A 16254-nucleotide genomic window follows, 5' to 3' on the forward strand; every position below is an offset into this window, starting at 1 on the left:
AAAGGAGGGAATCTTTTTTTTTTTTTTTTTTTGTTTTTTGTTTTTTTCTTTTCAAGTGATCTCTACTTTTATAATGAAACATGATTTAAGTCGTTGTAATCTGAACACATTGAAAAAATCTCATCCAAATGGGCTATATGCCTTTCCACTTGACAATATTATTGACTATGACGGTGAATTTTGGGTCTTTATCACATCACACATCAATATGTCACGTGATGAGAAAAACGATAAATATATGTTTATAAATGTTTATTGATGAACTTTTAGTATTAAACTTAAAAGTGAGTGACCATGCATTTTCGAACATTTTGAGTTATATGATGACGGTTTTGAGAAGCAATTTTTTTCTTATTTCCTAGTAGTTAGAGGGTGGTAAAAATAGGAACTCAACTATAGAAGTGGAGCGGTAGAAATCTTACGAATTTATCATATTAGCTGTACACATTTCTAAAGAACAATTGTGAAATTATTCAAATTGAAATCTTAGATCATCATATATTTATCGATGCAGTGCATTTGATTTCGTTAGACTTCAAACATTTGAAATAAAATTCGTATATAAGTTGAGTTGCCAACATGATTTTTAAACTCCTTGTGTTCATCTTTGAATATATGCAAATATATATTGATGCCACATTGCATCCAGTCATTTTCTTAAGAGGAATATTCAATTTAATGTCTTCAAGCATTTGCTGGTTGGAGAGTTGTACATGTCCCAAGTTTTCTTTTGCAACTTTTATCCCAAACATCGTGGCATTATCACATCGGGTTCTACAACATGGTTGCGATTTCATTGCAATGATGCAGTTCGCATATCAAATTTTTTCTGGCTTGCAACTGGTTATATATGTATATTTATGTCATCATGTGATGCACACCATGTTGTAGAACACAGTGTGATAATGCCATGGTGGTAAGGGAAAAAGTTGGGAAGTGGAGTACTGTACTTTTGTCGTTTACGTGTCTGACGATAAAACCTGAGTATAAGAACATGTTCTGCTCCTTTTGGGTTCAAAATGAAGTTACTGTATGAAAATTGTATGTCTTATCCCATGACTTGCAATGGTTTCTGATGCCTAGCTATTTTATTTATTTGGCAGTATTGAGATCTATAAGCACCATAAAGAAGAACGGATTGCTCGCACTTAGGGAACAGCTGCCCCTGGTTTGCCTTATGTTGATCAGGCCATAACCAATGCTGGAAATTGGCTGATTGGAGGTGACCTAAAGGTTCTAAAACCTATAAAGTACAATGATGGCCTTGATAGCTTTCGATTGTCTCCTGCACAACTCCGTGAAGAATTCACCAAGCGTAATGATGAGGTTGTATTTGCGTTTCAGCTGCGAAATCCTGTCCACAATGGACATACCTTGCTGATGACTGATACCCGTCGTCGGCTTCTTGAGATGGGCTACAAAAACCCCATTCTGTTGCTTCATTCATTGGGAGGCTATACAAAGGTAGATGACATTCCACTTAGTTGGCGAATGAAACAACATGAGAAGGTATAGAAACTCTTTATTTGCTGAAAGCCCTAGCTAAATTGTGTGTTGCTTGTCCTTAGCTAAATACTGATTCTGTTCGATATTGTTCTAATGTTTCCTCAGGTGCTTGAGGATAGTGTCCTTGATCACGAGATGAATGTTGTTTCCATATTTCCCTTTCCCATGCACTACGCTGGCCCAACTAAGGTGCAGTGGCATGCAAAGGCTAGGATCAATGCAGGGGCTGACTTTTACATTGTTGGTCAGGATCCTGCAGGTATGGGTCATCCAACTGAGAAGAAAGATATGTCTGATGCCGATTATGGAAAGAAAATATTAAGCATGGCACCTGGACTAGAGCGACTTAACATCCTTCCTTTCAAGGTATGTAAATTATCTGGTAGTGATACTATTTGCCCTTCTTGTATGATATCTTCCGTTATCTAAGTTATTCTCTTGCAGGTTGCTGCTTATGATAAAACTCAAGGTAAAATGGAATTTTTTGATCCCTCGAGGCCTCAGGACTTCCTTTTTATATCTGGCACAAAGGTACACGTTCTTTTGATGTTGTTTCTGACATGTTTTTTTTTGCTGTTCTAATTAGCAATCCAAAGTAGTATTTAAAGAAAAACACATTGAGTTTATGTGCATAATCCAAGTTTAGTTTATCTGAAAGACATTGCAAATTATTATGACAGATGTGAATACTTGTAAGGAACAAAGAGAACCCTCCCGAAGGATTCATGTGCCCTAGTGGCTGGAAGGTGCTAGTCGACTACTATGACAGTTTGGCTCTTGCAGACAACGGTAAAGTCCCAGAAACAGTTCCAGCTTCGGTGGAGTTGATATATCATATAGTACTTGCACTGGTTGGGAGATAGCTAATTTATTCTTCTTTGTGTGATCAAGATTATCTGATTAGTCTCATTTATTCTTCTTTGTTTGAGGCACTGGTGCAGAGAAACGATACTCGCCTCAACTGTAATTAGCGCCGTGTGACTGCATCTTGGATCACTGCATTTGTGCACGCCCACGGCGCATTGTATCATTTATGGTTTTCTTCTGTAGAACATTAGATTGTGCTATGCCCTTAATATGGCAAAATATTCCTATATGGTATACACTGGTTATGATTTAAGATGCTGGATCCAAAAGAAAAGCATGATCAAATTCTCTAAATTTCTTGTCTTGGAGCATATATTTAGTTTGGAACATTTTTAGATTTGACAACGAGCATCCAATTGCTCCAGACTATTAGGTAGGGGTTTGAACTTGGGTTCAATGTTGGGTACCCTGCCTTGGCCAACTACTCTAACCCGTGTTTGCTATCCCTCATTCGACATCTGAATGTGGGCTTACTAGGAGCTGGTACGAACTTGAAAACCCAACTTATGGCCCAATATATGGCTGCACACCCAATGCACGCAACCAATTGTCCCCAACTTAATCGCTATGTATTTGCAAACCTGCCCAAAAGTTCCACCATAACCACCCCAAAACAGTTCGTTCCTCTGACTTCCTCTGAAGATATTAATCCTCTCCAAATCCCTTGAGTTAGACTCATTAAACACGGCGAAACACAAATATATTGAAGATCAATGTGTTGTACCTTCTAACACCAAATATTCGTCTATCCCTGAACTGCAAGAGCAAGAGCACAACTATCTGGAACAAAGCTTGGGGTAGAAGGTTCATCCATAGAATGTTGGTGATCACCGTTCGACCCATGGACGAGCTCTCCATGAACTATTTGGCAGGCTTATCAGTGGCGAGACCCAGAGCAGCCATTGTGTCCATAATCAGATTCACCCACAGCAGCTGGATCGCTGTTAAATGTACTTCACCGGCCAAGGCGGCTGCATAAAGTTGATCGCAAGAGTTGCAACATTTATTTTATTGTGAGTTGGAATTGGACAAACTTTTCGATGTTGGCAGAAACTCCACTTCCCCATCTTCAAACAGTTACCAAAGTTGCAAAATTGTCATCTAAAATGACAATGTCTGAGCTCTCCTTGGCAACTTCGGTGCCCTGAATCCCTATCGAGAGTCCTATGTCCGCTTCTTTGAGTGTGGGCACATCATTCATTCCATCACCTGTCACAATAACTACATAGCCTTTCTGTTTCAAGCCTTGCCCCATCAGAAGCCTATCAAATGGCTAAGACCTCACCATCACGTGAATTCCATCAACTTTCTGCATTCTTTACTCCAGTGTGTAGTTGTGAAATTCTACACCTTCTACCACTGCTTCCTTGGCTCCCTCCTGGTCAGGCCGGAGTATGCCACACTTGATAGCTATTGCTTTAGCGGTGAAAACATTATCGCCAGTGATTAATTCCACCTGCACCTCGGCAAGCTGGCAAGCTTCTACTGCTTACCTCACTCCTGGCCTATATGGGTCCTTTAGACCTACCAATCCTAATAGGATCAAACTGCCAGAACGTTTTTAGTCTTGCTATAAAGAGATATACCGAGGATTCATATTGCAGGGTTTTCTTATTGAGCTCGAAAGCGGGAGGAGTTGCTCTGAATCTGACAGTTGCATCGCACGTAGTAATGTCTTCTGTCAGTCTTTAAATTATGTTTTCCCAACTATACAAAAAAAAAAAATAATAAAAAAAAAAAATCTATGTTAAGATCTCTAATATTTTCTTCTCCATTGCAGAATTATGAGATTGGATTTGGAATTTAATTATTTCAATTTGTTTTTCTGATTTATATTTCAAGGTCAGCCGCCAAACCGTGTCCCTTTTGATTGGTTTTTGTTACTGGATTATTCTTTTTGTTGTAAGGGAATGAAATATTTATCCAGATAAGATAATTGGTTTTTGTTACTTAACCTTTGAATCAAAGCCTATATATATGCCAATATGTTTTGTAAGTAGCATCAAATAATTAATTGCTTTTTTCTTGGTAAGTACCTAAATGTTTACACTTTCAGTTTAACAAAAAAATGATATATTGAGACAAACTTGGAACCTAATAAATCAATATTAGCAAATTCATAAACTTATTTCGTGACTATCACGATATTGTTTCAATATTCTACTTTTGTTTGCAATTCTGTTCTCTCTAGGACATTAATGTGCATTTTTGGTTTTTAAGTTTCGCCGCTAAATACCAACTGTTTGATTGTGATCTCTCTTTGAGATTGGATATATGATTTAAAAATTCTGTTAATAAATGTTAATTGTGATTCAATTTTTTTTTTTTTCAATCATGTAGGGAGATGCAATCTAAGCTACTGTAAAAGACGTCGACAATGCTTTAGTTGATCAAAAAATAGAAACTGCATGTGTGTATTATGAGAGGAAATGGAGATCAATCTATCTCAGTTTTGGAATGTACTGGAATCAAAGAAGCTAACTCAAGGTGCTAGCTTTGAATTTCCCCGAAATATCTTTTTTTTTTTTGGATTAATTATTTGAGACATAGGAATTCTCCATGTTTTATCTGGAAGTTGAAAATTTAAATTTGGGACTTCTTCCATTTAGTTATTTGGGAGTTGAAAATTTAAATTTTGGACTTATTCCATTTAGTTATTTGGGAGTTTTAATTTATAAATGCGGATTTGTGTTTGTTTGCCCAGCTGCTATTTCAAAGCTGGAGGAGGCATTGTTGATTCATCATGGGAAATATGATGCTCTGTGGTGCTGGAAAATGCTTAAACTGATTGCAGATTCTGCACTCTGGACTAGAATGAGGCAAAGGTTCCAAAAGGTGTTGCAAAGCATCCAGAAGTCTTTCAATGAGGTACATCGACTTAAAAATCCCAAAGAAATTGTATTGTTTTCTTGACTTTCAATGAGGTACTTCCACTTACAAATCTCAATGCAACTGTATTGTTTTTTTAACTTTTGATGTGTGATAAGGAGGGTAGTGAGATTGACTGCATAATTTGTAATGTGAGTTTAGTGACTTATAAAAATTACAGCTTAGTTATCGATTTTTGAAATTCCTCTGCAGAGTAATTGATGTATATAATGCTATTCAAAAGTTCTTATTATTGTCATTGTGTTGTGTTTACTGTGTGTGTGCTTAGCTTAATTATAAATTAAGGGTGGTTGAAAATTAGAATTTTATTCACGTTGTTTGTGCAGAGAAGAGTATCTCATTACAAGGAACTCAATTCAACATAACATTTACTACTCTTAAAAGCATTCTGTGAATTCTAAGCTCAAGTCAATCCTTAATTTTCATCTACTTTTTAGTTTATTTATGTCTAGGTGATTTACTTGGCTTGTAACCATTAAATCACCTGACTTTATATTTACATTTGTGTTTCTAATTGTTGATATCATTAAAACACTATTATTCAGGTTATTAGATTTTATGCTATGTGTTAACATATTCATTTTAATAATCACCACTTGCTTTGATACGTTGAAAATGCTAATTTTGTGACAAGAAAATAATCTTATTTCCTGTTTAATAAAACTCGTAATTGGAGAAACTGTTTGAAGAGAATAATGTTACATAATTATTCAAGCAATTTGTAATCCTGCAACAACGCGCGGGCATTACTCGCTAGTTAATAAACTAGAAACACAATCCTATTCAAATTGGATAACCCAGTCAGCCAAAGAATCCCCACGTTTTGTGACAAAATCAACATCAAATCAGGCTCAAAAGGTGGCGTTAGAAAGATTGGGACGTCTTAGCAACTTTTAGAAGGAAGTTCCTAAAATCTTGAGGCTCACCCAACTAGAGAAACTGTTGCACTTCAAGAAGTACATAATATATTTTCTAGACTGCTAATAAGTTTTTTATTTTTGAAAGAACTGCTAATAAGTTATTGAAATGTCTCTTATTTTTTTGGGTTAAATAAAAAAAAGCTCCAAAAAAAAGAAATCTCTGAAAAAAGTAAAATAAGGAGGAAGTCCATGATTTCTTTGGACGTAATTTTTCTGAAAAAAAGTAAAGCTTTACTTTACTTTTGAAAAGCTCCAAAAGGATTGTATAAACTAAGTCTAAATTATTCGAACTATACTCCGCAACAGTAAAAATATAACCTTTGGATAATGTTTGTATTCCTCCTTTTTGAGGAATGAGCTTATTTCACTTTTAGATAATATTATTTACCGTAAAAATTTATAATTATCGTAATCGATTAGTTAACATGTTGGTTAATCGTATTCCGAAACACGGAAAAAAATCATTGGATCGTTTTATTTCTTAATCTTCATTTGAAAAACATTCTTACAACAAATCCATTTGAATAGGAACTCGTTTAGTCATTTAAATGTATAAAATAAATGGACGGTTCATTATGAATATGTTACTTAGTACATAAATAGTTAATTATTTCAATATATATGAATGACTAAACAATATCTTATTTGAGTAATTTTTTGTATAATTGATCTTCAAATAAAGACTAAGTAATCGAACAGTTATGATATAAAAAATAAGTTATTTGCATGTGGAATAATAAACTCATTCCGGAAGGAGAAATGCGAGTATTATCCAAACTTAAATTATACTTACAGATGGTCTAATGAGTTTTATTTTATTTTTTTCGGTTTTGTTGTAGAACTTTTATAAAATGAGCGTGCTTAATTAACATGAAATTGTGAAATGAATTTTCTTTCTCACCAGGTGCACACTTTCTAAAGAATAGACAACAGTGACCGGTTGTCACCATATTTTTCAGTCACAAATGACATTACATCATTGGAACTAAGTTTTAATTATATTATAAACGAAATATATGTTGAACATACTTGCATCCTACAAATATATGCTGTACAACAAAGTATAAATTACATTACTATAGAATAATAAAAGAATTTAAAAAATATTAAACAAAAAATTATGTAAAATTATGACTTACACGAACGAGCAGTGTTGTTTCTGAATTGGGTCTTCAATCCTTCAAACTGAAAATCACTTCAAATATAGTTCTTCTTCGACTTCTTCCACTTGAGATAGCTGAAAATAAGTGTCTCAGGAACAGGAATAGACTTGACAACCCAACCAATTGGCCAAGATACTGCTGCAATACCAACACAAGCACCCCACTGCCCCCAATTCAACCTTTCTGTATCTGCAAACTTCTTCAAAAACTCCACCATCACCACCTGCAGCAAAATAGTGACACCAATAATCCCCAGAAACAACTTGTTGGTGTGGATTCCTCTGAACACATTCTTCTTCTCAAGTTTCCTTGCATTGAACTCATTGAACACCTGGCACAGCACGAATGTGTTGAAGATCAGTGTGTCCTTCACCTTGTCATCCACGCCGAAGATCGATTTTCCTTTGAACTGCAATGTCAGGAGGATTGCAATCTGGTAGAGTGCTTGAGGCAGAAGGTTCCTCCACATTATGTTGGTGATCAGAGGCTCTGTCCTCCCGACCGGCATTTTCTTCATGAGCTCTTTCGTTGGCTTCTCTGTGGCGAGAGCCAGAGCACCTAGTGTGTCCATGATCAAATTCACCCACAGTAACTGAACAGCTGTTAACGGGACTTCACCGGCGGAAATTGCTGCCACAAAGTTGATCACCAGCGCTGCGACATTGACGGTGAGTTGGAATTGGATGAACTTCTGGATGTTTTCGTAAACACATCTTCCCCACCTTAAAACTGTGGCCACCGACGAAAAGTTGTCGTCCATAATCACGATATCTGAGCTCTCTTTCGCGACTTCTGTGCCTTGAATACCCATGGAAAGTCCGATGTCAGCTTCTTTCAATGCGGGCGCATCGTTCGTGCCATCCCCTGTCACTGCCACCACATGGCCTAGCTGTTTCAAGCACTGCACCATGAGAAGCTTGTCAAATGGGGAGGACCTTGCCATCACACAGATTTTGTCCACCTTCTCCATTCGTTCTTCAGGCGTGTAATTGCGAAATTGCACGCCTTCAATCACCGCGCCGCCGAAGAACATGTCCTGATCAGGCTTGAGTATCCCGCATTCTGTGGCTATTGCTTTAGCAGTGAACACATTGTCGCCTGTGATCATTTTAACATTCACCCCTGCACGTTGACAATCTTCAACAGCTTTCTTCACCCCTGGGCGGCATGGATCTTTTAACCCAACAAGGCCTAATAGTGTCAATTCATCTTCTTTTAATAAATTTTTATGTTCTTGATCATCCACTTGCTCTTTTACCTTAATTTCTTTGTGTGCAAAAGCAATGCATCTGAGGCTGCTCGCCGCCATACCTTGGATAATCTGCTCGAATTTCAATTTCGAGTTCTCATCCATATCTTTAAGAACTCCAGATGCATTGTAGTAACTTGTGCACATTGCTAATACCATCTCTGCAGCTCCTTTCCAATGTGCTTGCACAGAATCGTCCGCCTTCCGCTTCATCAAAATCCCACTTCGTTTCTTCTGCGAATTGAAGGCCTCGACATAGAGAGTGCTACAACTCTTCACCATTTTCTGCATATCCATCTTAGCCCCATGCACCGCCCACGAAAGAATCGCCTTCTCAGTAGGACTGCCCGAGATTTCAATTTCCGAACCCGAATTAGGCCTGAACACACTACCTGTTGTGTTTAGAGCAACCCCTTCATGAAGCAAATTACGAACAAAAGGAGATATAGATGAATACGCCTCTTCTTCCACGGGTTCCTCGCCAAGCCAAAACTTGGTCACCTTCATTTCATTCATGGTGAGAGTGCCTGTTTTGTCGGTACAAATGACGGTGGCAGACCCCATCGTCTCACAAGCAGAGAGCTTCCTCACCATCGCCTTATCTGCCATCATTCTCTTCATCGAATAAGCAAGCGTCAAAGTCACAGCCAGAGGCAGGCCTTCCGGGATTGCCACCACAACAATTGTAACCGCAGCCGCCACAATCCCTACGACCGCGTTTAATATGTCGTCAACTTTAGTCTTGCTGCCATTATACTCCCGGTTTCCATTCTCGTCCTCTGTATTTCCAGTGAAATACCTAACCATCAAGACAATCAGGACCAAAAATGCAACTACCAAACCGACTTTACCAATTGATGATGTTAGCTTGTTAAGCCGAGCTTGCAGAGGCGTCTCTTCACCATTGTCGTGGCTGATTTGGCTCATCATTTCGCCCCATGTTGTGTTCATCCCAACAGAGGTGACAAGCATCCGAGCGTAACCATCAGCCACTTTTGTGCCGGAAAACAAGAAAGGATTCTGGTGGTGACTAATTTCGACATGATCACTCTCCCCTGTCATGCTCGATTCGTCTACTTGTAACGAATGGCCGTCTAGAAACAATCCATCGGCCGGAACTTGGTCTCCAATCTTTAAACAAATGACATCACCAACTACTATTTCGAATATTGAAATCTGCTGGCGCCTGCCGCCTCTGACGGCTTCGATTTGGACATTGTCGCTCACTTTAGACAACTTATCAAACTGTCTGTTTTGTCTAAAATTACTCACAGCAGATACAGAAATTACCAGAATGATTGCGAGAAAAATGCTTCCGCCATCAATCCATCCTTCCTTTAGGCCGTGCACTTTGATTCCCAAGCCGAGAGAAAGCGCAGCACAGCCTAGGAGGATGAGAATTGTGAGGTCTTTGAAGGCCTCCAACACAAAGTGGAAGAACCCTTTTGTTGGTGGCTTCTTGTACGTGTTCGAGCCGAATGCCTTGAGTCTTTTCGCAATGTCGTCTGCTGGATCATCGCCGCCATGGACTCCGTATTCTGCGTCAGTTTTAAGAGCGGACGCAATTTCTTCAACCCCTCCCAGCTCCTGAAGCTGGTCGAGGTTTTTCTGCTTGACAAGGTTAGTGAGGGTAGTTTGATCAATTTGGAATAAGCTTTCTGATGGCTCAACAATAATGGCGGCATAAGAAGGTGATCGAGATATTTTGGTGTTTTTGTATTTTGGTAGAGAAATGTTGAAGGCTCTGGAGCAGTAGATTTTGGCAAAAGCCGAACGCCAATTTCTTTGGTGTTTGCTAAGAGTGCTTTTCTGAACATCGAAAAGCAGCCTGATTTCAATGCAACCTAGTTTTGCATGCAGGGTGGTAGACATGCTTAACTGGAAAGTGCTTCAAAGTTTATAGATGGTAAGAGATGAAAAGACTGGTGAAGTGAAAATTGCTACAAATTTGGGGATTGTTATGGATGAAAAGAGTGCTTAATTGAAAAGTGCTGCGAAGTTTAGAGATTGTTAAGAATGCAGTTTGCGGTATGCATGCATGGATTAGCTCTGTGTTTGTGTCAATGCATCATTCAGTACTTAAAGCAGTCCTCATATCGGCTACTCGTTTCCTACAGAGGAGAATAAATGCTTTTCTTCCTCCTCTGTTACTTCGCAAACGTAAGCGTGTTACCAAGACACCGCATCTTCATCGACAACAATTTCTCAGGTGGGCCAAAAGTCAAGCTTAAATTAAATGCATTGCCAAACAAAAGCGATGAGTTTGCTTGGTAATGGATGCAAACTGAAGGCTCCCCGAACTCGCTGGACACGTAGGAAACAAACAAGAAGTAGGATCCAAAAGAAAATAAGAGCGAGGCTCCCCGAACTCGCTGGACACGTACGAATTAGCATAAGAAAGTAACTGTTGATGGGTCCCACTAAGAAACTTTTCTCTCTTCCTCACTTGATGGGTCCCACTAAGAAACTTTTCTCTCTTCCTCACCCTTTCCCCTTCTGTTTCCGATCACTTGAGTGCATCTTTTTCTCAGTCAGCTGCATCGGACAGCACTTCCACCATGAACGAGCTCCCTATTTTCCTGAAATCTCCAATCCTGAAACGTTTCGGTTTTAATTTCGTGAAATTTGTTGAGACTGGTGTTGAACTTCCTCGGGTTTTACGCGAGCTCGGGGCAGACGCAAAGTCTCCAATCAGCTTTAGCGTTCTCTTCCCCGTTCCCATTTCCCACAATTTAATTATTGAATTAAAACTGAAATTTTGAAAATTATACAAGTATTTCAGCCTTGGTTTGTGTCGTTGTGTTGCGATGCTCGGATTAAATTAAAGCTGTTATGCACGGTGGGTTTTCTTGTAAGATGATTGAAGTTATTCATGGTGGATTTGGTGGTGGTGGAGGAGGAGGAGAACCAACAGAAAAAGAAAGATGCACTGTAGTAAACGGAAGTGGGGGTGAGGAAGAGAGACATTCTCACAAGTATGAATACTCTATGGAAACTGTTGGAACTCAGTGTTGTCCCAAGTCGGCTAGAGGGCCCAAAAGAAAGTAGTTGAAATAGGAATACCTCTCTTCAACTGCATCAAGATTTTTTGTGATAAAATCTCACACCTGAGAATTGAACAAGTGGTAAAGTAGGAACAATATCAGTGTTGTTGGAATGGGCTCTCGTCTCGTCGACCTAAAGAATTCAATATGGTATCCAAGCCAGGAGGCGAGCACGTACTGCCACGCGATTAGGTGGGTACCTGTTGGCCCTGCGTGAAAGGTGAGTCCCGACATGACTACACGTGGTCCGATGTGGATATTCACGTGTGTCCCATAAAATGAGGTCTTACATGCGGGGGAGTGTTGGAACTCATTGTTGTCCTACATCAACCAGAGGGCCCAAGAGAAAGTAGTTTAAATAGAAATACCCCTCTCTAACTAACACCGAAGTTTTTTATGATAAAACTTCATACCTAATGATTGAGCAGATGATAAAACGAAGATAATATGATATTGTTGGAATGGATCCTAGGCCCGTCGACCTGAAAAATTCAGCAGAAACACGTCGGACTATCCATAGAAATTATGTTACACAATGTCAACTTTTCTCCAACCCAAGCTCGTATAAAGTAGGATTTGTGGATGCGTCCATTTAGATCATAGGCGAATATGTTCGGTTGGAAAAATATGCCCATTTCATTCCAAAAACCAGAACCTTTAAACTCTTGAAATTTCATGTCATCAACTCTCTTTCTCAAAATTCCTTTTCTCATCTATTATTCACTTTATAGTATGAACTTTTTTAAGGAAATATTTGCTCAGTTACGTATGAAAGAAATAACGAGCCGAAAAGTAAATGAATTTGGTGGGTTGGTTGGTTAGGCCAGTAGTTGAGGGTTAAACCAAACTGCTAGCTCCAACTCCATGTTCAATTCAGACCTAAATCGAGCAAACTGGATCAATACACTGCAAGGTACATGTTGTTGGAATAAATCTCTTAAGGTTTGACGCACAAATTAGTAGAAATCCTGCGTACTTGCCTAACTAATGTCTCCTACTCACTTTAAGAGTGCTTAAAAATTAATTGGGATTAGACTGGAGGCGTCTAGTGAAAAACAAGAAATCTAAGTAGTGCTACAAGAAATCTGTCTAGTGAAAAACAATTATTTGGGACGATCCTGCTAAATCAGGTTACCATGATTGTGGGTTTTAATTATATAAATTTTATAAACTAACACGTCATTATAAGATTTGTTATCAAATAAAGTTTTTCTTATCATCACTTAAAGACCATCTTTAGAAAAATTCATTTGATCTGAAAATCATTTAATCATCCATACAAATTAAACAAATTGACGGTTTGTAATGAGGATGTTACTTGTTACCATAAATATTGATTTGTTCAACAAGTATAGGAGGATGAGCTTAACCTCACAATGAGCTAGTAATAATGTAGTTCAAATTCTCCTTTTCGCGAGAATTGAACCTACGACCTCTCACTTACAAATGAAAAGGAATATCAGTAAACCGTAGTACTACGGGGCAATTTTATAGTGTATATTAATTAATAGAAAAATAATTACAAGAGGCTTTTTAAAAAAATAATTATGAGAGTTTTAAATATAAAAGAATGATAAAAAATAATATTTAAGACTTGTCACGTGACGAGTTTTGATTGGAGAGTAGTGTTATTCAACAAAATTCAGTGGCAAGTAAAGCTCCACACAAGTTTTTCTCCCTTAAAAGATATGGTCTAGTTTGTTTAACTAACTAATCACAATGTAATTGTAACATCTCACATCTTCCAGGGAAGTGGATCATGTAAGCCTTATATGTATATTCTCATTTCTACTTAGCACGAGGCTTTTTGGGAGCTCACTAACTTCGGGTTCCATCAGAACGCCGAAGTTAAGCGAGTTCGGACGAGAGCATTCCCAGGATGGGCGACTCACTGAGAAGTTCTCGTGTGAGTTCCCAGAAACAAAACCGTGAGGACGTGGTCAGGGCCAAAAGCGGACAATATCGTGATACGGTGAAGTCAAGCCTGGGATTTGGTGGGGGCCCGGGTCAGGATGTGACAATTTGGTATCAGAGCCAATCCCTGGCCGAGTGTGCCGACGAGGACGTCGGACTCCTAATGGGGGTGGATTGTAACATCCCACATCGCCCAGGGGAGTGGATCTTGTAAGCCTTATATGTATATTCTCATCTCTACTTAGTACGAGACCTTTTGGAAGCTCACTGACTTCGGGTTCCATCGAAACTCTGAAGTTAAACGAGTTCGGGTGAGAGTATTCCCAGGATGGGTGACCCACTGGGAAGTTCTCTTGTGAGTTCCTAGAAACAAAACCGTGAAGGCGTGGTCGAGGCCCAAAGCGGACAATATCGTACTACGATGGAGTCGAGCCCGAGATGTAGTAGGGGCCCGAGTCATGATATGACAGTAACAATTTGATTAAGTACACAAAATATTTTTCTGTTCTTCTCCTTAATTTCTTTTCTTATAATATTTTTGCAATTATATGAACTTGATTCGTAACAGTTCGCAAGAAAAATTTAAGAATTATATTTGATTAACGGCAGTTAATTAATCTCACGTGCATTCCTTATTTCACTTATTCTTATTGTTATTATTATTTTTTCTTTTCATAATTTCTCACAATATTTCAACAAAGTATATGCATGATATGAATTTATGTGCTACTCAGCCTACTCATCTCCTCCAAACACAACCTAGAAGTAACCTGTGGCGAAAGTAGTGGCGGAGTCAAGGTTTCTTATAAGGAGGTGCCTCACACAAGTATTGAAGAAGAAGAAAAAAAAAAGTATACTATTTATAAAATCACTAAACAAAACATCATAATGTATATCCAAATATTCAGGCCCTTTAAGGGAAGAAATCCCCATTTTTCAAAAAAAAAAAAAGTATACCCCTCTTGACCGTTAGATTTGACTTTAATGAAATTCTGTGGTTAAGATTAAATCACAGGTCACAGAATCTCAATCACAGGACTTTATTAAAATCAAATCTAACGGTCAAGAGGATGTCCTCATTTTTTTTTTTTGAAAAATGGGGATCTTCCCTTAAAGGCTTCCTCCAAATATTTGCATATGCGTAGATAATTTTATGTATTTATATATAGCAACCATAATCATTCTCGACGATTTTTCATATTTCAAAACCGTTTCATGATGTTTTCTATATTATTGAAAAAATTAATAAACTCAGGAGAAAGAATTGCTAAAAAATATGCACGCCCTAAATAAAAGTTTATAGAGAATAACAGGGTTTTATAAACCTTATTGTTCTTTGCTCAATAAATTTGGGATTTGAAATGGCTAAATATATGAAATTCAAGAAGAATAGGGGAATAGCTCTACTAGTGCACAAGTGAAAGATGATTTTCTTTTTTCTTTAAGTTAAAAATGAATAATGAGTTTTAATTTAAAGGTTATTGATAGACCTGGCAAACGGGTCGTGTCTGTCGTGTTCGTGTCGTTTTCGTGTAACACCTGTTATCTTAACGGGTCGTGTCGTGTCACACCCGTTATCTTAACGGGTCCTTAACAGGTCGTGTCACTTTACCCAACGGGTAAAGTGACCCGACCCGTTATGACCCGTTATGACCCGTTAAGAAAAAAATATATTTTTTTTAAAATTTGCACATACCACACATTGCGACATAAATATTACTTGAAAACATTAAAACATTTCTCGTTCAAGTACTATATCTACACTCGAAAATGAAAGCCTAATAAAAAAAATAATACATACACTACTAATCTATTACAAATATTAAATGTGCAAGGATAAAGAGTTTTTGTTTTTAAGATTGACTAACACTTAGAGTTTATTTATACTTTTATTAAGTATAACATAAGATTTTGTGGTATCCACTTGTGTAAATATTTTAAATTGAAGATCGAATTCATTCATTGTATTCATATAGGGTCAAGGAGTGTAGTTATAAAAAATCATCAAAATCGGAGTTAAAATAACCGTTAAATCGTGATTTTTCGTTTATAACCGTTGAAAAGCTTTGTCCCGTTACTTGATCTCTGAATGTTTTTTTTTTGTGATTTTTTGCTGATGTGATCTCCAAGCATATACAAACAATTTTGACGGTTTGGATCGTTGAAATTAGTTTTGGAGAATTCGTAAAACGATAGATTGATTAACACTTAGAGTTTATTTATACTTTTATTAAGTATAACATAAGATTTTGTGGTATCCACTTGTGTAAATATTTTAAATTGAAGATCGAATTCATTCATTGTATTCATATAGGGTCAAGGAGTGTAGTTATAAAAAATCATCAAAATCGGAGTTAAAATAACCGTTAAATCGTGATTTTTCATTTATAACCGTTGAAAAGCTTTGTCCCGTTACTTGATCTCTGAATGTTTTTTTTTTGTGATTTTTTGCTGATGTGATCTCCAAGCATATACAAACAATTTTGACGGTTTGGATCGTTGAAATTAGTTTTGGAGAATTCGTAAAACGATAGATTGACTAACGCTTAGAGTTTATTTATACTTTTATTAAGTATAACATAAGATTTTGTGGTATCCACTTGTGTAAATATTTTAAATTGAAGATCGAATTCATTCATTGTATTCATATAGGGTCAAGGAGTGTAGTTATAAAAAATCATCAAAATCGGAGTTAAAATAAC

At 37.5% G+C, this 16254-nt stretch overlaps 1 protein-coding gene and 1 pseudogene across 1 annotated transcript; one reads left to right on the forward strand and one right to left on the reverse strand.

Annotated features, from left to right (window-relative positions):
- The first annotated feature begins 910 nt into the window (after positions 1–910).
- Positions 911–2369, forward strand: LOC137723235 (ATP sulfurylase 1, chloroplastic-like; annotated as a pseudogene).
- A 4798-nt stretch (positions 2370–7167) lies between these two features.
- On the reverse strand, positions 7168–10617 carry LOC137723197 (putative calcium-transporting ATPase 13, plasma membrane-type). The gene has a single exon (XM_068462368.1). The coding sequence runs from the start codon at positions 10464–10466 to the stop codon at positions 7380–7382; it is 3087 nt and encodes a 1028-aa protein (XP_068318469.1). The 5' UTR covers positions 10467–10617; the 3' UTR covers positions 7168–7379.
- Positions 10618–16254: the final 5637 nt, after the last annotated feature.

Source organism: Pyrus communis, chromosome 17 (assembly GCF_963583255.1).
Source record: "Pyrus communis chromosome 17, drPyrComm1.1, whole genome shotgun sequence".
In the NCBI taxonomy this organism is placed as follows: domain Eukaryota; kingdom Viridiplantae; phylum Streptophyta; class Magnoliopsida; order Rosales; family Rosaceae; genus Pyrus; species Pyrus communis.

What these genes read in the sequence shown, in the direction of transcription:
- LOC137723197 (XM_068462368.1), bottom strand. Translation starts at nt 10,466, where the DNA reads ATGTCTACCACCCTGCATGCAAAACTAGGTTGCATTGAAATCAGGCTG.